The sequence below is a fragment of the Aotus nancymaae genome, unplaced genomic scaffold (genome assembly GCF_030222135.1).
Source record: "Aotus nancymaae isolate 86718 unplaced genomic scaffold, 86718_ANA_hifiasm-v0.15.2.pri h1tg000099l, whole genome shotgun sequence".
Taxonomy (NCBI): domain Eukaryota; kingdom Metazoa; phylum Chordata; class Mammalia; order Primates; family Aotidae; genus Aotus; species Aotus nancymaae.
In genome coordinates, this window is record NW_026988514.1 from 7,786,420 (window position 1) to 7,811,760 (window position 25,341).

Genomic DNA, 25,341 nt, shown 5'->3' on the forward strand with positions numbered 1-25,341 from the left:
AGCCAATTAACATTATGAGTCTGGTGAACATCAAGTGTAAAGAGGTTAGAGAAAATTAAAAGCAGTCACCTTGGTCTTTAGATAAAGAAAGTACACTTTTAGGTTGTAAATTATCAGAGTGTCCAAGCGGGACAGATCGGCGAATTTGGTTAATTGGAAATACATTTTACCGCACAAGAATTAAGGAAAAATAACCTTTTCGTTACTAACGCCCTTTTTTTAGGGGGAGGGGGACCGTAGCGAACACCTATTAGTCACCTTCTGCCAGGTGTCGGAGACCTTCGGAAAAAAAAGGGGCTGGCGTCATCAAAGTTTGCCGTAGCCTTTCGTTTCTAAGGTTGTTTGGTTGTTTGTTTACTCGCCGTTTTGCCAACGGGAAGGAGCCCAGCCTAGCGGCACCGGAGCGCCGGGCAAGGCGAAGCCGAGGGTCCGGAGCCGGCTTAGAGCCCCGCGAGGTGGGTGTGTTCCCGGAGCTCGGCTGATTGTCCAGCCAGGGAGGCCGCCGGACTCGCCTCCGGGGCCGCGGGATGGTTCCCAGCTGCAGCCGCCCGGTGGGAGCGGCGCGTGGGACTGAGGAGGAGGGAGTTCTGCCCCTGTTGCCAGCGCTGAGCGGGCGTCCGGAGTAACTTTGGTAGATTTAGACTGGGAGAGGAGTGGGTTGGTTCCCGAACGCCTGGGGTCCAGCCCGGCAGATCCCACTCCTGAGCAGCGAGGGGCCCCGGTGGGCCCCAGGACCGGTTTCTTTCTCCGCAGCAGCAGGGTGTGGGTGGGGAGGGGAAACCGGCGCCTCTGTCCAGGGTTCTGACCTGCCGGGATGCTCGGCGAGAGCGGTCCTCAGACCTGGGACGCGCCTGTCTCGTCCCCGGGACATCTCTGGGCCTTAATAGGAACCTGCCTCTGTCGATGTCGGGGATGGGGAGCTGAGACGGGCGTTTAGATCTCATTGGTTTCTGGGGCCAACGCAGCACCCCGTGCTGGGCTGCTGCCGCCGAGGGTTCCCGCACACACCCTCAGGTGCGTCGGAGCATCTTGGCTGAGGCTGCCCAGACGCCGTCCGTACTTCGCTTCATGGCCACCCGGCTCCCAGAGCGCATAGGCAGGGAGCTGCTACTGGGGCAGAAGGGAACCCCAGGGGACTCTCGCCAGACCTAGGCGGCAAGGAGAGCCTCCGGCTCTTGTCAATAGCTCCAGAGAGCAGGGGCCCTCTGAAGGAGACAGGGACAGAGGCAGCGAGCGCGAGCCAGTCTCTTGACCTGGGCAAAGAGAGGATCGGCTCCAGGGGCTCCCAGCCCTCTCGGCGTGAAGTGGGAACGGCCCTCTACTGCCCTGATGGCCCCCGCCTGCCACCGCACCCGCCTCCGGGACCTGCCAGCTGCTCCTCCCAGGCCTGCCTCCTGGACTCTCGGAGTCGGTGGCCCTGGCGGAGCTGGCGCAGCGAGCTCTCTCGCCTCTGAACCGAGCAGGAGTTTCCTGTGATTCTTTCCCCGAGGCGGAGCCGACTCTGCTCTGGAGCGACTGAGCCCAGGAAGGCCCGCTTCACTGAAACAGGTCCAGACTTGCCTCAGCCGGAGCGGGGCTGGTCTTTCTCTCGGCTGTTTTTGGAGGGACGTCGACGGCGGCTGGGACCCAGCGCTCTGTCCTGAAGCTGTACGCTCCTCACCCAGCGCTGGTGTCCAGCGGCCGGCCTGCCAGGCCTTTTGTTTCCAAAGCGCTGTGTCTTTAAGATCAAGGCTGAATCCCCGGCCATGCAGGGACCCGACCCACCACCTCGCCAAGTCTCCCTAACGAAGCATTAGAATGTTTATAAAATATTCAATTTATGTAGTCTGTCCAAGAAGCCATCGTCCCAAAATAAAATCAGCAGTCTAGACTGAGCACAGACACCAGAACTTATCAACAGTTGTCTGACTTGCATCTTCTGATGCATCTTGAGTGGGTCATAATACCAACTTTATTTTCAGTGGTGCATAAATTAATTACACGCATTTAATAACCAAAATATCATTATATTCCCCCTTTAATATCATAAAGGCTTTCCGCCAGGGAAGCACTTAATAGTGCAGGGGGCCGTAACGGGCTATTATCCTGGTGTAATGCTATTACAGAACCAATTATGCGCCATTAGACTTGCTTTTTTTGCAGTTTATGTGATTTGATCCAATCCCGCGCCCCTGACTTGAAAATTTTAGCCCGGTACTTTAGAGTTTAATTTTCACCCAGGCGGAGAGAAGGGCGGTCTCTCTCCGCTGAGTGTCTGCCTCGGATGCATTTTAAAAGTAATTGCAAAGGGTCCCACCGCATATCATTTGCATCGAGAAGCGAACATAAATTCAGGGACCCCTTGCTGAGAACAAAATCAAACTTTCCTGTTGTACGATCGCTTGGAAAGGGAAGCCGTGTGCAAAGAGTCCCCCCAAAACCCATTCGGCGGCGACAATTAGCAGCGCTTTGTCAATTTGCAGCCTGGGAGTCGCCAGGCCTTTGACAAGGGCAGCCCAACCCAGGCTCTCTCGGAGAAAGGTTTGCCTCTGAGAGGACATGGGGTAGGGTGTGGGGGGGGTTGGGGGATCAGAGTATTTTCAGAAAATGTGTTTTCTGGGGGTGATGGTGGTGGCTGTATCTATTCTCTTTTAAAAGAAAAGAGGAAAATACATTCCTGATGTTTGCTGAGAAATGACGGATTTTTTTTTAACACCACGTGGGCCGTTTGTAAGGCCCAATAGACCTATCCAAGTTACTCGCTGTAGACAGCGCTGGAAATAATCAGATTAAGGCCAATTATGCGTGAGATTATAAAGGCGAGTGCTGAGCGGCGGCGCGCGCTGTAGACAGACAGCAAGACATCTGGCCACTTCCCGAGTCACTTCTCTGGTCCTGCGGGCGCCAGCAGCGCTGAGCCCCGCCTGCTGCCAGTCGAGCAGGGCGTGCGGACCGGAGGCGGTCACGCTCCGGCCTCCTTGCCCGCCGCCAGCCGAGGTATGCTCTGCTCCGGACCCACTCACCCGGCCCCGCGCACCGGGCCTTGGGGCTCGGCTGCCTTCCTGGCCTGAGCTGAGGCGCGCAGATGGCCTTGCGCGCTCGCCGGACCTGGCTGCGGTGGCCGGGTGCAGGGTTTCTGGTGGTGACCTCGGAGAGTCGGAAACTACACCGCGCGGGTTTGGTGCTGGGGCCAGAGTGAGGGCACGGCAGTCTAGCAGGTCCAGGACACCCGAAAGACTGCCCCGTGGGGTTTCCGCTTGCGACGGGGTGCCACCTTCCCTCCTGTCCCCCGCAGTGGGCTGAGGGCGTTGGAAGGGGCTTTCCAGGAGGGGAGCTCCGGGTGCGCCCTAGGGCCAGGCGGGAGCGCTGGCAGTGGGAGACTTGAAGCTCAATCGCTGTTTGCTTTGCAGCCAGGCAGGAGCAACGCGCGCCTGTCCGTTCCGCCGTCACCTTTCCAGGTCCCGGCCGTCGAGCGGATCTGACCGTCGGCGATGTTTTATTTCCACTGCCCGCCACAGCTAGAGGGTAAGTGCCGCGCGCCAGAGGGGGTCAGAAAAGGCCGGAACAGCAGCAGGGCTGGAGGTTGGTGGGGTCCCCTCCCGTGGGGCGCACAGTCGCTTGCTGGTGAGTAGGGGCGCCCCTGGCCCCCTCCCCACACCCCGCTCCAGCCCCTCTCCAGCTTCCCGCCCAGTCGCCACCTGCCTTCCACCTCCTTCCCCGCCTGGGCCGAGACGCCCGGGGCTATGCTTGCCGTGGGGACCAGCAGAGTCCTCCCAGCACAGATGCTGGTGTCACGCCTCTAATCGGGCTTCCCAGCCCAGGGGGCCGCATCAATCTTTCACGGTGCTTTTGCAAACATCCCAGAAAGCGAAGGCGAGTGGGCTGCCATGTCCTGGCCCCGTCAGGAGCTGCACGAGCCTAGAAGGGCCCACCACTGGGCTGCTCTCGCTGGGGCTGCTGATGAGAGTGCTGCTTGCTGGGGCCTGTCTGCCCTGGATTCTGGGCAGCTTAATTTCCTTCCCCGCCGCCTGGCTGTCCCTGGAACCAGGTGGCCCTGCCCACCACCTGCCGGGACTGACCTAGCCTAGCTCCTTCTCTGTGACTCACTAACCCTAAATGCCGACCACTCCCCACTCCCCCAGGCCAGAGTTTCCATTTTTGAGGGTCTCCGGGCCTGAGAATAAATTTTCCCTCAGGATCCCTAGTCTGGCTTCTGCACCCAATTGTTAAGGGGTTTGGGTTGGTGAGAAGGGGACAGTTGGGACCTCTGCATACCCCTGCTCAGGACCTGGGGGATCCAAGGATGGGCTCTTCACATTGGGGGCAAATTAGTAGCCATCAGGTGAGCCAACTCCACACTCTGGGCTTTAATGGGGCCTTCTGCAGAGCAGCAGTCTCAGCCCTGGGGTATTGGGACTTTTATTACTGTGGGACTGGCGTTTGGCAACCTACTCCTCTGATTTATTATTGTGGTGAGAGAATTTGGGGGTCCAAGTAGTTGTGAGAGACAAGAGGCAGGGTAAATGTGGCGAGACCCTGGGGGACCTGAGGCTTCAGGCATTTCTTGCCCATCTTCCCACAGGCTGCCCTGAGCAGTAGCTGAGCCACAGAAAGTTTGCTTTTGTTTTTCCCATAAAAGCTCTTAAGAGTCCGGTAGGATTTTCTAAAGGAGGCTAATGAGGACCAGTGTTTAAGCCCTGCTAACTCTGTCAGCACTCCTAGGAAGGGAAGGCCATACATTTGCCTGCATTTCACCTCCTTTTATCCCCAAGGTCCCATGCAGGGTGGGTTTTATGGAAGGGTAGGAGAGGCGCATCCCTGACACTGTACCCTAGGGGTAGAGGGAGACTCTCTGAATGTTGAGGGCACCTTCTCTGTGCTTCTGAACCTGGGGTCTGGACTAATTGCCACCCGGTGTCTACCCTTCTGGTCAAAGTGGGAAAGGCAGAAGTTCGGGCATTTGGCAGTCAGGGGACACCATGGTTGACTTAAGGGGAAAATTGTCTGTAGGGTGGGCTGCAGAAGTGATTTAGGGACAGTCCTGGCCTGGTCTGCCATGGCCTCCGCTCTCAGCCCAGCTCAGGGGGCTTACTATCCTCCCCACACCCCAGGCACATCCCACCTCAGTGCTGACTCTGTGATAGAAGAAAAGGAGATGGGTCGTTAAGAGCCTTTCATCCCTTTGTAGATGTGTTTCTCTGTCAGTTTTGCAGAAAGGAGTGATTTAGTTTAGTTTAGTGTTGCTGGGTGAAAGGGATCTCCTGCAAATGGAAAAGTTGAGAACAGACATTTGGAATATGACATAATTATAGCCTGTCATTTTTTTTTAAATTTTAATTTTTTGTTGATCTAGAGAGGCATTAAAGGAGAAAAGAAAGCATGGCTCATAATCTTTCTTCTCAGATAATTTTTGCTGATGTTACATTAAAAAGTACCTGCCTGAGAAGTTTGAATACAACAGAAACTTATACATTGAAAAGTGAAATCCTCCTTTTCCATGTCTTCTTCTAAAAGTATCTATTTTTTTGTGATTTCTTCAAGAAAAACATGACTTAATTCTTATTGTTTTGCCTGATTTGCACTAGAATTATATTGATATATCATTCTGTACCTTGTTTTTTTTTTTTTTTAACTTTGTAATATATCTTGGAGATTTGTTCATGCCAATGGGTATAGATCTACTGATTTCTTTTAAACTGCTGTGTAGTATTCCATTGTATGTTGTGGAGAAAGTGTCTGCTGATGGGCATTTTGGTTGTTTTTGTTTTTTTTTTTTCAACTACAGTGTTTCCAGAAATGCCTTTTCTTTCTATTTTGGCACACTTCACAAATATTTTCATAAATTAAATAACTGTATGTACACTTAGATTTTTCATGGATGTTGTCAAATTACCTTCTAAAAATGCTGCACCCAATTTGTACTACTACAAATGGTGAATTAACCTGCATATTTAATGACACGTTTATCTGTACTGGGTGTCGTTATGCACCTCATTTTTTGCCCAAATGTTGGAAATTATATTTCATTGTTTTGTTGTATTTTGTTGAATTATCTTCAAGGTTTAACATTTTCATAATATTATCCACCATTCTACTTATTTTTAAGTAGAAGAGCTATTCTCATTTTTCCTCTTTTCTATTAGGTTGTTAATCTTTTGTTAATTTGGTGAACTGTCAGGCTTTTTTTAGGATTCAGTTTGACATGCAGTGTTTCACTTAAAGATACTGCATGTACATGTTGTGAGCCAATTTGGGACCATGAGGTATAAATTAGGAGACTGAGGGAGACTGTGACTGGAGATCCTCAGAGATTGTATTCCATCCTCACCAGTTAAGTGCTTTGTTTCAAAAGGAGACAATTTGGTTTCCTGCAAAAGTAATGAAAATAAGACTGCTTTGAGGCCACTCCTTTTAAGTTTCCAACGAGCTGCAGAGAAATATTTGTAACCAGGGTTTTGAGGAACAGTGTGATTTGGACAGGAAGATGGAAGGAGAAGGCTTTAGCAGAGAGTTGGGGTGTTTGGCAAAGGATATGGTCCTGGAGGGTGAAAGAATAACTAGAAGGAACTTCCTCTAGTAGACAGAATTTTAAGAAGCCCAAAGGACTTTGCTTCTTTGAGACTGAGGCCCTTCTGAGGGTCCTTGTCTGGGGCAGTGTAGCGCCAGAGCTCCTAATGCCGTGATTCCAAGAACAGAGCCCGTGGCAGGCCAAGTATTCACTGGTTAACGGCAACTTGCTCATTTGTTTTCCTAAGAAGCCATTGTGGACTATCAAGTAAATAGTGCACATTTGGAAAATGATCTGAATGCACGTTTGGGGCCAAACTCTGTTCTGGCTTATAGTGAGCTTTGCAGGCTGCTGGGGAGGACAATGTCTTTCTTTTTTGCGGGGAAGTAGAAGCAGTAGGTGCTTTATAAGGCCTAGCCAGGGGGTGGGGTGCCCTTTGAGAGCGGCCTTGTTCAAGTCTGCTTGCCATTTGGGACAGTTGCTATTGGTGCAGATCTCTTGTTAATTGACATCTATATAACAGATCCACTATGGTGCTGATGAGCTGTGACCAATGGTAATTAATATTCATTTATAAACTTCTTACCTCCTCGTGTTCTGCACTTCTAGGAGAAAAGTGTCACGAAAAGCTCTTGGTGTTTTCTTTCCTTCCCCAGCCTCCTCCAACTCCCAGCTTTTAATCCTTGTTGTTTATAGAAACAAGGGAAAATAAACTACTAGGTGATCCAAAGGGAGACACATAGGCTTCTGTTAAACGATCTGGAGTAGGGGTGAGATAAAGGCACATTGAACAGGGGTGCAGCTGGGAGCTGGAGAGCAGGTGAAGGCTCTGCTTCAAGCCCGTGACCCTTCCTGGTTCAGAGTCCAGAATTTCACAAGAATTGGACTTGGCCATCTTGGGAATTAAGGTCACCACCCACCCTATGTAATAGGGATAACTGGGTTTAAAGTCAGAGGTTTTGGGGACAGTGGAAAACAGGGGGATTTAATAGGAGGAGCAGAGAAATATCCTTTGGGACAAACAGGGCCGCCTGCCTGGTGGGTCAGGTGCGTGCCCTCTGCACTGTGTCCGGGGGCGGTCTGAGGACTGGGACCCCTTTCTGCCCAGGCTGATCAGTTTGCTCCTGGTAGGCACTGCACCCTTTGGCAACCACTCTTCGGGGGATTTTGACGACGGGTTTCTGCGCAGAAAACAGCGCCGGAACCGAACGACATTCACTCTTCAGCAGGTACAAATGTTGATTCTCCTTTGAAACATCAGCTACTTCTTACCTCCCCCCAAATCGGAGTTGAGCAACTCTTCTTTATCTTTAAAAATAAGACAAATTGGGCTGGGTGTGGTGGCTCACGCCTGTAATCCCAGCACTTTGGGAAACTGAGGTGGGTGGATCATAAGGTCAAGAGATCGAGACCAGCCTGACTAACATGGTGAAACTGTGTCTCTACTAAAAATACAAAAATTAACCAGGCTTGGTAGCATGTGCCTGTAATCCCAGCTACTTTTGAGGCTGAGGCAGGATAGCTTGAACCTGGGAGGCGGAGGTTGCAGTGAGCCAAGATTGCACCACTGCACTCCAGCCTGGGCGACAGAGTGAGCCTCTGTCTCAAAAAAAAAAAAACCAATTGATTATTTTAACTGTAGCTTTCTGTTTTCTTGAACAACTTATGTGCCAAGGAATCTGTCTCGGGGTGGTAAGGGCAGCGTAGATGACTTTAACTTTGTAATCCCAGATAAGTGAAGAGGCAACAACCTTCTCTCCCACTTGCCTGCAGTTGATAGTTTGGGGAACACTTCCATGTCAGCAATATCATTTGAACCTCACAGTGACCCTCTGAGGAAGGCAGGTCAGACATTCTCATCCTCAGTACAGAGATGAAAAACTGGATGCCTGGAAGTTGGCTGACTTGTATATGGTAATGGTCTCCCACAAGTGGAAGGGCTACAGCTGGGACCTTGATGCTGTGTTTCCCAGAGCTGGGCTCTTTCCCCTCTCTCAGCCTCTGTCCTACTCTTGGAGCGAACTGGAGTGGTTGGGAAGGTGACCCAAATATCCCTATGGTGTTTTGTGGGGTGACACCTTGAGGGCGTCTGCAAGTTGCTTCTGTTCTCCTGCTTCCTATGGTGAAAGTGATACCAGTTACACTAACTGTTCATAAGGTGACCGTTACATTTTTTTGATTCCTATGACGATACTTAAATGTAAATGCATATAAATATTCACACTTCTCTTATTTCTACTTCTTGCGGGAGCACTGAGGTTGTTAGTAAGCCTTAGCTCTTAAGTCATCCTTGGTTGAAATTCTCATTCTGTGGGATCTTTCCAAGGAGCTCTTTTCTCCCTGTCCTTCCTCGATTTGATCTGTGAAACTGCTTCCTATCACTCATAGGAGATTTGAAATATGCATCTGCTTCCTCTCACCTAGCCACAGCCTCTCACCAGCGCATATTTTTTCCTTTTACCAGCTGGAAGCTCTCGAGGCCGTCTTTGCCCAAACACACTATCCAGATGTCTTCACCAGAGAAGAGCTTGCCATGAAAATAAACCTCACAGAAGCCAGAGTGCAGGTAAACCTTCTTTTTAATTATTTAACTGTCTAATATTAAAACTGGCAAACTTTTTTTTTTTGACATCATGACTGCAGAGTGCACATTTGGCCAAAGAAAGCAAATGAAGACTATCTGTCATTTTCATGATGCACTTTAATAACATCAACATAATGTGGAATATTAGATTAGGTTGATTAATCGGTCATTCATAATTAACTAGTGATAATGTTCTACACTAATTTGTCCGCGTCTCTAAGGTACTAAATTACATCAATGCACATCCATTTCCTTGCTTTGGAAAAAAAAAAAAAAGGAAGAAAAGAGCTGAGATGCTATTCTCAAAGCAGCTCTGACCACTCTGGGGTAAGGCCGGTCAATTGCAGAGAACCGCGTTTTCAGATGGGAAGCAGAGTAGGATCTGCTTTCCAGAAATTGCATCATGTCCAACTTTTCCCCTGCCCTCGTACTCTTTCAGCAAAGTGGATCCGAAGAACACGTGCAATTTAAAAATCTTTAAAGAGCAGTTGTGATAGAGCTGCTCCAGAGATGAGTATGGCCTGCGGTGACCGTCTCTAAACAGGATTTCTCTTTAGAAGCTGCACGGTGATTACGTTTAGGCGCACAAACCCGCCGGCCGAGCCCAGCAGATGTGCCCAAGTGCGAGAGGAGGGGATTCACAGTGCCGCCTCTCCAGGCGAGCTATTCTTTGAGCACAATTATATATTCATTTTATTTATGGGGTTTCCTCCATGCTGTTTCTGTTCTTTTTTATGTAGGAGCTTGGGGTTAAGACTATGCAAAGATCTAATTGTAGGAAATATAATAGTTTGCTTTGGGTTCCCCTGGGTCATGTTAGTATCTCTTAAAAACCAATGGCTGAAGAGAGATAATGGAATTCTGAGCAGTAAATTGGGGGTTGTAAACAAATTATTTCCCCTATAATCAGATTATGTGATCCTGATTATTAAATCTGAACATGAATCATTGGTCATATGCGGGCAAATTAAACTGATTATTATTTGGAAATGAAAATCTCCTTTGGCCAGGATACCGTCTATCCTTTCTTTTTTTAATGCCAGCTTGCCAATAGCTGCCTAAAGACTGAACTGCAAATTGAGATAAATGACACAATTATTGAGCATTCAGAAGTGGAAGATCATAACTTCTCCCTGAAAGGTGCAAGGGTAAGATAGGGGTGGTGACAATTAAAGCCGGGAATTGTTGTTTAGGCTGTTGTTGGCTATTATGCAGACAGACAATGGTAGTGAAGCGTTTGTTTAGTGAGCCTCCATGTGGGGACGTGGGCTTTGGTGGCGGGAAGGGAGATGTGTTTACATTTATACCCCTTGCTCATTCAAATATGATTAATGTTCTATAAAGCAGGGTCTTAATCGAAGCTGATGTTGTCAAACAATAACTAAATAGGGAAATAAACGACTCCATCATGCTCTTTCCTCAGAAGCAGGCGAACTGTCAGTGCAAAGTCATTAAAATATGATAATGAAAAATAGCTCAATTAAATGTTGTTATAGCTGTGACCTTCATTCAATTAAGACGCAAGAAAGTGTCTGCATTTTGCTTTGCATTTAACTGCCCTAAATTTAGAATATAGATAAAATCATTATTCAATGGTTGCTGATATGTGCAATTAAAAGCCAACTAAATTAGAAAAGAAAGAAAGAAGCCCAGTTAAAGGAGAATGAAAATTAAGAGAGAAGGTGGGCCAGCCCAGAAGAGGGCTCAGTCTCAAGGACCCAGGCTCCCTTTGGGGCCAGTGTGCTGGCAGCCCGGGGAGGAGGAGAGGATGCCCTGGGGAATTGATGGGAGGTCTCCTCAAGCATTTTTTTTGTAGCCAGGAATTATCTCCCAGGAGAGGAGGGAAGAGGTTTTGCTGGAAGGAGTAAACTGCAGCAGGATTTCACTGACCTCTGGAACCTCCTTGAACCTGGGCTGCCTGGCCTCCATGAAGCTGTCCTGCAGAATACAGTTTTGGTTTCTAAGGCTTAGAGAGCCCTGCACCTGCCTCTAAGAAGGTGCTAAGGTCAAGGTGGATCACCAGTCTTTGTGTAACCTGAGGATGACAGAGAAGACATGAGCACATGTCTACTGCGTGATGGATGGCTATGCATCAGGCCCTGTGCTCAGTGTTTTGCAGGCATGCCAATCTTCCTAGCAAGGCTTGTGGGGTGGCCACAGTTATTACCCCAAACAGTTTGAATCACAGTCCCCAGCCAAGCCAGTGGGCTTCAAACTGTGGATCTGCCGTTTACCACCTGGATGGCCTTAGGCAAGTTAATTAACCTCTCTGTACTTAATTTTCTCATCTGTAAAATGGGGATAGCAGGACTACTTACCTCATATGGATGCAGTGGATTCTAAACCAGATTTACTGAGGTCCCAAATTCTAAGCCACAGCTGACTCCAGAGTCAGTGTTTCTTTTCTTTCTTTCCTTCCCTCCTTCCTTCTTTCTTTCCTGTCTTCTTTCCTTTGTTCCTTCCTTCCCTCCCTCCCTCCCCATTTCCTTCCTTCCTTCCTTTTCTTCCTTCCTTCCTTCTTTCCTTTCTTCTTTCCTTTGTTCCTTCCTTCCCTCCCTCCCTCCCCATTTCCTTCCTTCCTTCTTTCCTTCTTCTTTTTTTGGGTGTGTGATGGAGTCTCACTGTGTTGCCCAGGTTGCAGTGCACTGGTATGATATGATCTCGGCTCACTGCAACCTCCACCTTCTGGGTTCAAGTGATTCTTCTGCCTCAGCCTCCTGAGTAGCTGGGATTACGGGCATGCACAACTACACCCTTGGTGTTTTTACAAAAAGAGATGAGGTTTCACCATGTTGGTCAAGTGGGTCTCAAACTCCTGACCTCAAGTGAGCCACCCACCTTGGCCTCCCAAAGTGCTGGGACTGCAGGCGTGAGCCACCACACCTGGCTCAGAGTCAGTGTTTCTAATGGGTGCACTGGGCTGCTGATTATGAATATGTCGTGATGTGTATCAAGATGATGTCATAGATACGAGGCCAGACCAGACACACCCAGATACCCAGGCCACGGCTGCTGGAAGAGCGAGTGAATCTTCGTGATGAGGAAGCCTCGGGTCAGGTTTCACAAGCTGCTTTGCTGGTGACCCTCCAACTCCAGTAGGAAATACATTTCATATCAAATAAATGAACTTGCGTGTGACTCAATATTAACGATTTCCACAAGACAGTGCTTTTACCATTACTGTGGGCATTCAGATACTTTCTATTATTTAATGTTCAATAAAAAGTGCCTATTCTAACCTCCTAAGGGATCTTCTGACCTCTGTGGGCCTGACGCTGTAGTTCAGAGGGCTTAGTGTGGAGAGGAGGCTGCAGGGTGAGTCGTGAGTCCTGCACCAGGTCCAGGGTTCTGGGTCCCTCCTGCTGTCTGATTTTCACTGGGTGTGTTTCCCTTGGGGACTCAGGTTTGGTTCCAGAACCGAAGGGCCAAATGGAGGAAGACGGAGAGAGGGGCCTCGGACCAGGAGCCAGGAGCCAAGGAGCCCATGGCGGAGGTGACACCCCCTCCAGTGAGAAACATCAACTCCCCGCCCCCTGGGGACCAGGCCCGGAGCAAGAAGGAGGCGCTGGAGGCCCAGCAGAGGTGAGGCTGTGGGACTCCGGGCTGATGGGCCTCAGGCAGCACTGCAGACACAGGGCGAGACCTCAATGTGATTTCCTTCCTTTGCCAGCCTGGGGCGAACAGTGGGTCCTGCAGGGCCTTTCTTCCCCTCCTGCTTGCCAGGGACTCTCCTGAACACGGCCACCTATGCCCAGGCCTTGTCCCATGTGGCCTCCCTCAAAGGTGAGTTTGGGCTTGGCTGGGCTGGCGGGCGCGAACTTGTGGGGTGGTGGAGGTTGTGTGACCGGCTGGGTCTCTGCTCAGCTGTCCTTGCATCTGGGCCTGTGCAGCTTCCTCTCCTCCTGTCAGTCACAGCTGGGGCCATTGGTGCTGTCCAATGCTATCTCAGTTACTTCCTAAGCAGCCTGTGCGTGGAGAGAATGTCCTAAGCATCATTCCACCCACAAAGGACTGGTCCTAGAGGAGGCTGCCCCACCGTGACCTTCCACATTTGCAGCTTCCTCTCGCTCCCTGCCAACAAGGTTAGGTTCCAACCTGCAGCTCATGGGTGGGGCCGGGACAGGGCAATCATCCCTGCTCCCAGCTCCCTCTCTATGCGTGCAGCCAGTCCACTTGCCTTCCCCTGGTTCCCTGAGGCCCGAGGTCTGAGCAGTTAGGATTTGTGGTTTTCCAGGATGTGCTCTCTTCTTGGTGGCTGTTGTCTCATCTGAAGGATGGAAATCTTTAGGGTCATTTTGTTAGACTCAGAGACAGGAGCCCCTGTGGGCTTGGCCCTTGGGATTTCTGGAACAGCCTCACCCGAATGGGCTCATCCAGTGTCTCTCAGATCCTGGCCCCAAATTTATTCTTTCAGTGACTGGGCTGCGCAGCTACGTTGGCCAGAAACAAAGCTGGGCCCCAGAGTGGGTCTGAGGGAGTGAGTGTCAGGGGACTCGTCTGTCACAGGGGGTCTGGGAGGTGGGGGCACAGATGCAGGCTGTAGGCTTTTTTCTGCTAATAGGAAGTAGGAAACATACCCTTAGGGTGTCCCCTGCTTGCTATGCTAAGGCCTGGGGTTTCCCTGCCCCCAAGGAGGGTGCCTCTGCAACAGGTGGGACACACACACACACACACATACACACACACATACACACACACACAGAATGGCAATCTGTGTTGCAAAGGTGGTATCTGGAGACAGAAGGAGAATATGATGGAGTCTCCCTAGACAGTTTCCAGGAAGGAGGGAAGGGATTCTGGGTGTAGGGAACAGTATATGCAAAGAGTTCCAGGTATGAGGAGGGTGCCCATGGGAGAGTGCCCAAAGATAGGGTGAGGGTGCCCAGCGGGGACCAGAGCTTGATGGCCCTGGATGCCGGGATCCTGAGTTGGATTCCACGGCAGGAAGTGGAGCCCTTTTGGCCTGGGGCTACTTCTGAGTGGTCCAGGCAGCTGGGGGCATCCTTTGGCTCAGTTGGCTGCTGTGAGTGGACAAGGCTTAGCTCAGTACCTGCTCTGGTACTTCCTTCAGCTGCAGGGTCCAGGTGGTCGGGGGACCACATAGAACCCCCCACTCCCCAACCTCATAGAGCAACCTTGGGACATAGTTACAAGACACAGTGGGCTGCTCAGGGGCTACGGGGTGGGGGCAGCCAATTAGAAGGGGAACCCAGAAGGAGACTACCAGTGGGATGCTGGCATCATCTAAGGGGCTGGACTTGGCAAAGGAGCAATCAATCCTATGTCTATGCAGCTCTGTCAGCTTTGGTGAGGGCCGGCTCTGCTCCTGAGAGTCACCTTCTCTTTTACAGATGACGACCTCTCACCCCACTCTGGCTTCATTAGTAGGCAGTGATTCCCATGGCGTCTCTGATAGGCTGAGCTGATGAGGCCTGCAGTGGCTGAAGGGGGCTTGAGGGCTAGACTGCAGCCAGGAGGACGGGGAGGCTGAGGGCAGTGTGCGAGAGGGAGACAGAGCTGGGCTTATGGCTCCCACGCCCTGGGGGTGCTCGCAGCTCAGCACCAACCCAGGACAGAGGCTGGTGTGGACAGCAGGGGGTAGCACTGAACTGGATCAACTGGCCTGAGTGAACGTGGCCACACACATCTGTCCTCCCTCTTCCTCTCCCCTTCGCTCCTTTCCTAAGCCCTTCTGCTGTGACCCCCAGAGCCTGCCCCATGCCTGCCTCACTGGAGATGGGCTTTCCCCTGTTGCTGCCTTTGTTGCTGGATCTTGGCAGGTGCAGGGCCCTGTGGAGGTGGCAGGAATCACAGCGTGCTCACCAAACTTGGATGTGTCTTTGTGCACTGTAGGGGCAGCCAGCGCACCCCTGTGAGTTCCCCTTCCTGACTAGTCAGGCTGATGGTGGGCGCTTGGGGCTGGGCGACACACAGTGTTTCCAGGGTCAGGCAGGTGAGGTGTGAAGTGGGCGTGTGCAGGTGTTGTCTTTTTCCCCAGTTACAAATGAACTCTTTTTCCCTTTTCTTGAAACAGGAGGCCCTCTGGGTCTGTTTGTCATTTTCCCACTTCTGAGAGAGGCCTGGGTAGAAGGCACATGTCCCTACCACCAGAAGCAGCTATGCAAGGAGCCATGCTGGGGGCACCCTCAGAGTCGGGTTGGGCAGAAGCAGGCTGAGGGGCCTTTGCTCACGCAAGGGGCGGCCGTTGCTCAGCTAGCTGATCATGGCTGCATAGGAATGTGGAGGCTGCATTGCCAGAATTGCTGCATTTTCCAGAGAAACTGGAGATTTGTCTTTGTATTTGAAGTATTCCTGTCTTAGTTGGTTTAGGCTGCTATAACACAGTGCCCTATGCTGAGTGGCTTAGACGCAGAAGTTTATGTCTCACAGTGCTGGAGGCTGGAAGTCTGCAATCAGGATGCCAGCAGGGTCAGGTTCTGGTGAGGGCCCTCTTCTGGGGCTGCAGGCTGCCGACTTCTTGTGGAAAGAAAGCAAGCTCCTCTCAGGCCTCTTCTTAAGGGGGCACGAGTCCCATTCACGAGGGCTCCACCCTCACAGCCAATGTCCTCCCAAGGCTGTGCCTCTGAAAGCCATCACAAGATTTCAGCCTATGAATTTTGGTAGGGACACAAGCATTCAGTCGATAATAACTTCCATCTGTTAAATCTTGCCTCCAAGTCTTTGGGCCGAATTGGTAAGTCCTGCTGCAGCTCTGCCATTTTGTGACACGCCCTGGGTTGCAAGGGGCTCTCAATCCACCCCTCCCATCTGTGCTTTCTGAGTTATCTCTGCATACCTGCCTCCTGCCCCTAGCAAAGCTCCCTTCCCTGGGCTCATCCTGACACCTTCCCCGTCCATGGCCCACTCCTGCCTGGCCTCTCCGAGCAGTGCATTTTTAATCTCCAACAAGCTAAGTCAGGTCGGAAAGGGAGGCAACTGAGCAATTATGGAAACTTCTCCTGTGCTCTACCAGGCAACCTCCTTTCTAATTCTCACGGTAGTGTGGTCAGGATTACAAGGGGAGGGGGTCCGTAGTTGTACAACCAGTGGGTAAAACTGGGATCACTTATGTGGGTCGCGGCAACTTTGCATTCTAGAAGTTACCTGACTCCATTGTGGGACACCTCTGGAAGTGAGGTCTTCTGAGTTGCCAGTCCCTGGGGCTGCCTTGGAATCAGCAGGTCAGCACTGCCTCGCCCTTGGAGGTATCTGCCCCAGGACCCTGGGTGGGAGGTGTGTGCCTCTAGCACAATCAGCTTCTAACATCCCCAGGGTTCAATTCTCCCTGGGATCCCTCTCCAGCAGGTGGGACACACACACACACACACAATGACAATCTGTGTTGCAAAGGTGGTTTCTGGAGACAGAAGGAGGATTTGATAGAGTCTGCCTAGACAGCGTCCAGGAAGAAGGAGGGACAGGATTCCGGGGCTAGGGAATAGCATATTCAAAGAGTTCCAGGGATGAGGAGGAGAAGCAGACCCCTTTGGAGAATGACTGATGTGTTGGGTGCCTATGGGAGAATGCCCAGAGATGGAGTAAGGGTGGAACATGTGTTACGTGGCTTGGGGCCAGCACAGCTTTCTGACCCTTGCAGCCCAGTCTTCTCCTTTTCTTAGGTTTCCTCAGGCTGCAGAAATTAAGCACACAGCCCATTCTAGGCCTGGGCAAGGAATGACCCCAATTTTTTAGGTCCTAGCTCAGTTTGAGGTGCTCTGGCCTATGACATAGCCTCCCTCATCTTCCTGCATCCCCAAAGGTGGTTGGGCAGAGCTGTTGGCTGAACCAGTTTTCTTTTTCTCGGGCCTAAACACTGCATCCTAGGGACTGCTAGCCAACTAGGGGACTGGAGCAGCATGCACGCTGGTGCTAGACGGCACCTGACTGAGCTCTTTTATAAATGAGAAACCGAGGCTTGTGGAGGGGAAGTTGCTTGGTCACACATCACTGATTTGGGTAGGTGTCCCCCTTGGGATGGAGGCTGCTATCCTCGAGTTCCTGATGTGTCCTCCCCTCCCTGCCTGGCACACCCAGACACCACTTTTTCATTCATTTCTCTGGATGAGCATGGCTGGTTGGGGACAATGAGAGGCCTTGGGCACCCCCCTTGCTGCTCCCCGGCAAGTGAGGACAGTTGAAAGTCTACTGAGGGAGGGACTGGACTTGCCTAGGACAACCAGAGACGAGGATCAATGTGGGATAAGCCCTGAGGCCCCTTTCAGCTCAGACATCGCAATCACTTCTCCAAGCCCGTGGCAGCCTGCAACTCACCCAGAAGAAATGAATCAAAGTTGTTTTCAGCTCCCAGACCCAAATCAGTGCTAGTCTCCTTCCCCAGGCTTTGTGGTCTTACTGGGATCGTATAGCCCTGGATGGAAGACAGCAAATGTCTCTGGGTAGGCCACAGAGGTTTGGGCCCATCCCTAAATACCCGCTAAGTGCTGCTCCCCTGTGATTAAGGATCCAAGCCAAGGATGTTCTGTGCTGCACCAGCCCCCAGCTAGAACATGAGGCCAATGTAGGGCTCCCAATGCCCCAGGGCAAGACCTGTCCTCCCAGTGAGCAATTGGAGCACCGCCGAGAGCATTATGTGTAGTTACAAATCGGAGGACTCTGAACTGGGGGCCCTAGTCTTTTGGTTCTGGGTATCGTTGTCATGGGTGTGAAGTCCTAGTCTTGCACATATTGAGAGAGCCTTCAGGAGTGTTTCTGGACTGGCTTAGGGGTTGTGGAGTTTGCTGAGTTCCTTTAAGTAGTGGTCCTTGAAATTCTTAGGTCCTTTAATGTAGTTTTATGGGTATTCATTTGCCCGAACATTCTTTGTCTTAGAAAGTGCTGTAAAAATGGGAGCACACTTGGAATCTGGGCTAACAGCTCCCCAGCAAGCACCACCAGAGGTAGGAAGGCAGGCAGGGGTAGGTCAAGGGCTCTAAGTGCAGAGGCTTGTGCTCAGGGGCCCCCCCAACACTGGTCTCCCAGAGCACAGCACTGCAGGGCCACTGCCACACCTGCCTCCCACATGAGTTGGGTGGACAGCCTGGGCCTGGCAGCTCAGTGACATGCCCAGAACATCCCGGGGACTCCTTCCTCCTCCAAGGGGAATGCCTGTGAAATACTCCACGGGGCATCTAGATCACACTTTTTACTTTTTAGATCATTGAGTGGGGAGAATGGCCTAGAAAATGGGAAGGGGAGAAAATCTCTTGCCACTTTTCTGAGCTGTGACACAAAGAGGAGCCAGAGGCACAAAACCCTGGATTATAATTTTCTTAGGAAATGAGACAGACTCATCTTCATGCTTCGGAAATCCCTGCTGAGGGCAGGGGTCTGGGACCCAGGGCAGCTAGAGGTCAGGGGAAGTCATGGTCAGGCTGGAGATGACCACTGTCCTTGTAAATCCGCATACTTCAGAACTGCCACAGCAGGAGGGCTGGGGCAGAAATCTGCCTGTGCGCCACACCTGCACCACATCATCGTGCTGTGCTGGGGATTCTGAGGTTCTGCCGGTTGGGTTGGGTCGGGGCAGCTGAGCCACAGCTCTGGGGCTGGTGTGCTAGGGATGCTAGGGCATCAGGGTCGGTGCTGGGGCATGTGGGGCAGCATCTTTCTCAGCGTGCTTGAGAAAGATGTGGCTGCCAAGGTCAACAGGGCTGCTTGGGCCTGGGGGAGCCAGGCAAGGGTTGGAGGTGGGGTGTAGGAGACGGCAGCCCTTTTTGGGCAAGAGGTCCTGGCCTTTCCAGTGAGGTGGCCAGGTGGAGCATCCACGGGTACAGGTGTGGCAGGCCTGTTACCACATGGGTTACTGTGTGGGCGCCTGGATGGCCATTGGGCTGCCCCATCAGGCAGTGAGGCAACTGGCCACCTCAAGTCAGAAAGCTGCCCACCAGGGACAGAGCCTGGTAATCGGAAACCAGGCTCTTGCAGAGATTTTCTCCTTTAATTCTGAGGCAGCTGACTAGCACAGCTAGTTTCCAGCAAGAGCCTGCCTGGTGTGAACCGTGGTTATTCTGTTTTCTAGCCACGCACATCTTAAGTAAATCACTGAAATGCTTGCTTATCAACAGAACGGGGATCTTGATCATAATAGCACTCAGTTCGTAAGACTGAATGAGGAGAACCTGAGCCAGAGCATTTGAGGCCCTCAGGACAGTGTGTAGCATGTGGGAGGTGATACTGTCACTAACCATCATTGAACACTAACTACTATTGTTGACCGGAGTCCACCATTCTCATGCCCAGCTGCAGTCCCTCTACCCCATTCACTTTTAAAGGACCCAATAAAGTATCTTCTTCTCCAAAACTTCTCCCATTTTTCTGAACTTTATTGCTACTGAAATTTGCCCTTTCCTCATAACCCTTTTTGCTCCAACTTTTGACCATGTTGAGATGTCCTTAGTAGGATTTCCTGGTCGGGGCTCCCTGGGGCTTCATGAAGTGATGTGCTTTGTCCTCTGGGATGGCCAGGCAGGCTTGCTGGGCTCACTGTGGGTGTGTTTTATTTTATGGAAACTCTCAAAGAAGAAGAAAGCAGGATCCTACTCCTGTGCAGGGAGGATTAACATGACAATAATGGGCATCCAGAGAAAAATCTGTCCCGATACAAACAATTTTCTTAGGCTGTCTTAATGGCCAGGATTGCACTTACAATTCATTAATGCAGAGGAGGTTATTAATGGCCAGGGAGGCGCTTGGGTTTGTTCTTGGGACGTGCTGGCCACAGGCCGGGTGGAAGCCGCTGGGGCTGGAGAGCCACAGTCAGCGGAGGAGGTGCTCTCCCTGGTGCATTTAGCTGGGCTGCCTCTAACCTGTGATTCACAGAGCTGGGTGTGAGGTGGAACATAATTACAGCTGCCAGGGGAGAGCTTTCATAACTCACTGCGTGCTCACGCCACGGGAGTCACAGCCACCCCCCAGCACGAGGTAGGGCTGCCTGCCGAGCAGTGGCATCACAGCTGACCTTCCCAGATGGGAGGTCGCAGCCTGCTGGACAAGGTGGACATGATGGGGACCCTTGTCCCCAGTGTAGTTCCCTAGAGTCGGGGCCCAAGGCCAGAGAATGGCGGCAGGACAATGGAGTAAGATCTGACTGCTTCTTGCCTTCCTCCTCATACCCTCTGGAGAGGTGATACGGTTCTAGCCAGTTGCAGGTAACATCCGGGCTGGGAGGAGTCTGGGGACAGGCAGGCTGGAGTCTGGCCCCATCTTCCTTGCAGAGGCCTTGGATGCAGTGAGAACTGAAGGAGCTGCTGTAGGTCACGTGACCCGCGTGGTGCAGGCATACAGCGGCACTCACTAGACATGAGCAATTGAGCAGCAGTCCCCGTCCTGCACTGAGTGTTTGAGGATGAAGAGAGGGATGTGCAGGGAGAGAAAGTGCAAGCAGAGGTCTGGCCATGGTCTTCCTAAGGGCAAGGCCCCTGCGTCAGCCAATAATATTTTGCTTTGCTTTGGCCTTTGCCCTTGGGCTTCCAGGCCAGGCCAAAGTGTCCAGCTTCTGAGAGCTGCATTGGCCGTAGCATTTGTCCACAAAGGCTGACCTCAGAGTCAGAAGTGACCTCTTCCTCCTCTGAGGACCCCCAAAAGCATCTTTCCCCTCTTCTTCTTTAATGATGCTTTCCTTTGTGTTGTGATTTAAAAAAAAATCGTGATGCTTAAAAAAATTTAAAAATAATTTTTATAATGTTTTTATTGTAAAATTGAATATTTATTAGAAAAATGCATGAAGCATGCACCTATGACTTCATTAATGGTTTCAAGGCCCCAAGTCACCTTGCCTGTACCCCACACGCCCAGCTACATGCGCCTTGTTTAGTGGGGAGTGGTGTCCTCCCCACTAAATACACCACTCTGTTGACTTTTATGATGACATAGCTTTACCACTGAAGTAGGCATTCTGAAACACTGTACAGGTTAGTATCCCTTATCTACAGTGCTTGGACCAGAAGTTTCTGATTTTGCATGTTTTTTTTTTGATTTTAGAATGTTTGCATTTTACTTAGTGGCTGAGCATCCCAAATCTGAAAATCCTAAATCTGAAACACTCCAATGAACATTTTATCTGGGTGTCATGTTGGCAGACAAAAGTTTTAGATTTGTAGCATTTCAAATTTTGGATTTCTTTGGCTCAACTTATGTTTGCAAGATTTGTTGCAATTAGGTTTAGTCAGAGATTCTTTATGATATTGTATACACACAAGCATGTCTATAAAGACAGTTTGTCTATTCTTTTACGAACTTATTCTTTTCAATTTCTTTTACTTGTCTGACTGTGCTGACTAGAACCTTTAGTACAGTATTGAATAGAAGTGGTGAAAACAGGCATCTGGTCTTATTCTAATTTTTTAAAGCTTTATTGAGATATAAATTGCGTTCCATACAATTCATCCATTAAAGTGTACAATTCAATAACTTTTAGTATATTGACCATTTGAGTGTTCACCATCACTACAATCAATTTTAGGACATTTTCACCGCTCTGTAGCCATCATCAGTCACTCTCCACTTTCTCCATTTTGCACAGCCCAGGGCAACCCCGACTCTGCCCTCTGTCTCTGTAGACTGTGGACATCTCATATGAATGGAATCATGCAATACATAGTGTGTGTGACCGGCTGTTGCTTTATTGATCTCATGAGGAAGCTCTCAGGGTTTCACAGTTGTGTTTGCTGCCTTTATTTTTTTAGTTACCCTTTATCAAGTAAAGATATTTTCTTCTGTCCTAGTTTTCTAAGACTTTTATCTTATTATTTTTAAAAATCACTGATATTAATGAATGTTGGATTTCACCACTTCTGCAGCTGTTGAGCTCAATGCATGATTTTTCTTTCTCAATATATTAGTAGGATTAATTATACTGATTCATTTTTTGAATGTTAAAACAACTGCACATTCCTGAAACAGACCCAAATTAGATGTGACGTGCTATCCTTTTTGCATATTACTGAATTTGGTTTGCTAATATTTTCTTTAGGGTGTTTGCAGCTATGATCATGAGGAGATTGGCCTGTGATTTTTTTTTCTTATAATCTCCATTCCGGGTTTTGGCATGGTCTTATTTAACTGTGTTTGCCCCAAAAGTTAGTATAAAATAGCAAGTGTCATGTTATCTCTCATTATTCCGAGGGCTGGCTGGGCTCAGCTGGGCAGTTCTGCTGCTGCTTTTCCTTAAGATCTCCTGTGAGGTTGCAGTCAGCTGACAGCTGGCCTGGTGTATACAAGATGGCATTACTTAGGTGTCTGGAACTTTGACAGAGATGCTGGGAGGCTGGAACCTCTCTCTCTTTCTCCACATGGTCTCTCCTATGGTTAGCTTGGGGTAGGGTTGAATGGTGGTTGGGTACCAAGAGTGTAAAAGCAGAGAATGTCAGGCCTTCTTAAGGCTCGCACCCAGAATGGGTACAGTGTCACTGCTGCTGCACCTACTGATTAAAACCAATTGCTGGGCCAGCCCAGACTCAGGCAGAGGGGACTGCACATGGGCGTGAGTACTGGGAGGTGTGGTCCATTGAAGACTGACTGCAGACACTAACTGCCACAGGTATCAAGGTTATGCTGGCCCCTGCCATGAGTTGGAGTGTTTGTTTTTGACCACCCATACTTCCAGTTGTGACTATTTACACTTTAAGAGCACTAGTCACATCCAACACACCTCTAGATCCTTCTACCTACTTTTGCCCTAGCACAGAGTCTGGTGCAGAGTAAAATGTAATGCAGTTTGGAAAAAGAAGGAAAGAATGTGCTGCTCTGGGCCTTGGAGAAGGTCCTCTTTTAGGAGACTCCAAAGATATTGGCCCTGGCTCTGCACTGCTGGCCACTGCTGGACTCCAGAGATCTTAAGGCTCTCCTGTTTTTCATTCAGCATCCACTGAGCAACTACATTCTGCCAGACTTTGAATCATAGGCTGAGCATCTAGCAATTAATTAGACTGATCCCTACCTGAAGGGTCGGGTGGGCTAGGGGGTGGGCTTGAAGAGACAGACAGATCCACCAAGAATCCTAGCTCAGGTGACAGACATGGACTCTCACAGAAGCAAGCAAAGGTGTACAAATTGTGGGGAAGCCCAGAGGAGGGAGGAACTTTCTACACAGGAAGAAGTTTTTCCAGAGGAGATGCTTGAACTGTGCAGTGGGTGAGGGTCCCCCAGGCAGAGAGAAACATGAACGCGGGGAAGGAGTCCGGCAGTGCTGCCTCCCTCTTGACACTGGGCCACCTTGGGGTGGATGCTGGGCTCCTCACTTGTGAAGCAAGGACTGTAATGGCCATAACTAATGATGTCCATGTATCTGGCACATCCAAATCCTCCTAAGTGCTGGTAATTGTTGTTAGAGTCATGATGTTGAGGCCAAGAAGTCACTTGGGATTTGAATAGGGCTTAAGTTTGGATCACTGAGGCAGAGGTTTCCACTTCCTACAAGTATTTACTCTCTCATGGGAGAGTCTCCCAGTACCCAGGGCATAGTGACTGGGGTTCATGGTGTGTGGGCAGCACATAGGGCTCCAGGAAAGCAACACAGTCCCCCAGGGCCCCTGGCTTGTTTCTGAGGATATGGGTATTTGAGGAGCAGAGGACTCAATGGACAGAAGTGGCCGTTCCTCATGGGGAAAGTGGCTGGGTCAACCCTGGCTCTCCATGCTTAGATGATGTCAGGAAGACAGGTGGAGAATCCAGCACTTAAGGTTTGTAAGGAATCTCCTTGATGAACATGTTACCACTTCTTCCATAGAATGTAGTGGGGGAAACTGAGGCCTGGAGAAGAGATAGAGCTGTTTAAGGTCACATAGCATGAACGTCAGAGGCACAACAATTCAGGGACCCGGGTGTGCCACCTTCCAGCCCCCTACACCCTATATTGATGCTGCTCCTTTGGCAGGCACTTTCTGTCATTTTCTGGCTAGAAAAATTGCAACTCACTTTCCAGAAGCCATTTCCTATGGGTGCTGATGGGTTTGCCCTTCCTGCTAATCAATGGGGCCTGGAGTGCACAGAGCTGAGCAGAAGGCTCTGGCTGATGCCAGAGGCAGCAGGAGAAGCAGCCTGCTCGTGTGGAGCTCTGGCTGCCACTGGAAGGAGGGAGGGTTGTGTGAATTGGCATCTGACTGCCAGGAACATGCGTCCCTGTGGCTGCTCTGGCTGTGCTGGGGGTCCTTGGATCCTGGAGCTGCTGTCGTTATTTGTTTGACCCTGCAAAGATATCCAAGCAGAAATAGAACACGTGCACTGTCCCTGAGACTGTGTCACAGCACAAGGCTCTGCTTGGGATGGTTGGCTGAGTTGATCCCCATCAATGAGTGTTTGCTGAGTGAATAAGTAATTGTTGAGACAGAGGCCTTACACATAATAGGTGAAATCAGGGGAAGGGTGGGATTTAGAGTTGATTCCACCAAAAACCCTTCCAAATTAGCCCAAGGATTTTGGCATTAATCAGACTGGGTAACTTTGTTAAGAATACAGTTTTTCTTTCTGAGGGGTATTGAGGAAGCTTAGAACCTGGGAGATGGCAACTTTGCGGAACTAAAATACGCCAATTTGTTTAAGAAAGATTCTCTCTCCTTTTCTCCCTTTACCAAATATTCACCGAGTGTTTACTTTGTACCAAAATGGGACAGTTTTGTTCTGCAATCAGGGCTGTGAGAGTGGATCAGGGTGGCACATACATCAAGTTTGTTAGGTGAGCTATGTGCGAAAGCAAACACAGCTCATGGTGAAAAGACAAGAAAGAAACATAAAGCAAGAGGAGGAGAAAGTACTTCGGGAGTTCCATTAGTAGAAGACCGTGTGTCCAAGCCATGAATTTGGCCTTGTTGTTTGTTTGATTATTGGTGACTGTACTTAAACACAGGAGCTAAAAATATGTTAAATATTGTAGGCATTACCATTTAAACTTTCCATGTGAACTATAAGGAACTGATGTTGTGACTCACAAAACGTTTATTAGTTCATTTATTTTACCATATGGTGAAAAGAAATAAATATGGTGTTTGCGTTAGATGTCTCATAAATCCATGCATTCATTTCCCGTTCAGCTCTGTTACACTAACCTGAACATTCAACAGGAAATCCGTGTATGAGCACTCTCCTTGTCACCAGCATTGGAGTCCATGTACCTTTATGATGCTGCTGGCAAAAAAGAGACAGAGCTAACTTAATTTTTCCTGTCAGTCTTGGTAGTAGATCAATTAAACTGTCAAGGAGATCAAATACTTCAGACTGTATTTATTACATTAAGTATTTATATTCAGGCCAAACCTTTAAAGCATGATGTCATATA

General features: G+C 49.9%; 1 protein-coding gene across 1 annotated transcript in view; it reads left to right on the forward strand.

Moving 5' to 3' along the window:
- The first annotated feature begins 3,470 nt into the window (after window positions 1-3,470).
- DRGX (dorsal root ganglia homeobox) overlaps window positions 3,471-25,341 on the forward strand; it is a 30,433-nt gene continuing 8,562 nt past the window's right edge. The window contains exons 1-5 of the mRNA XM_012477473.2: window positions 3,471-3,504; window positions 7,619-7,716; window positions 8,952-9,053; window positions 12,475-12,653; window positions 12,742-12,854. Of these exons, the coding sequence (XP_012332896.1) occupies window positions 3,471-3,504; window positions 7,619-7,716; window positions 8,952-9,053; window positions 12,475-12,653; window positions 12,742-12,854 (526 nt within the window). The remainder of the gene's footprint in view (window positions 3,505-7,618; window positions 7,717-8,951; window positions 9,054-12,474; window positions 12,654-12,741; window positions 12,855-25,341) is intronic.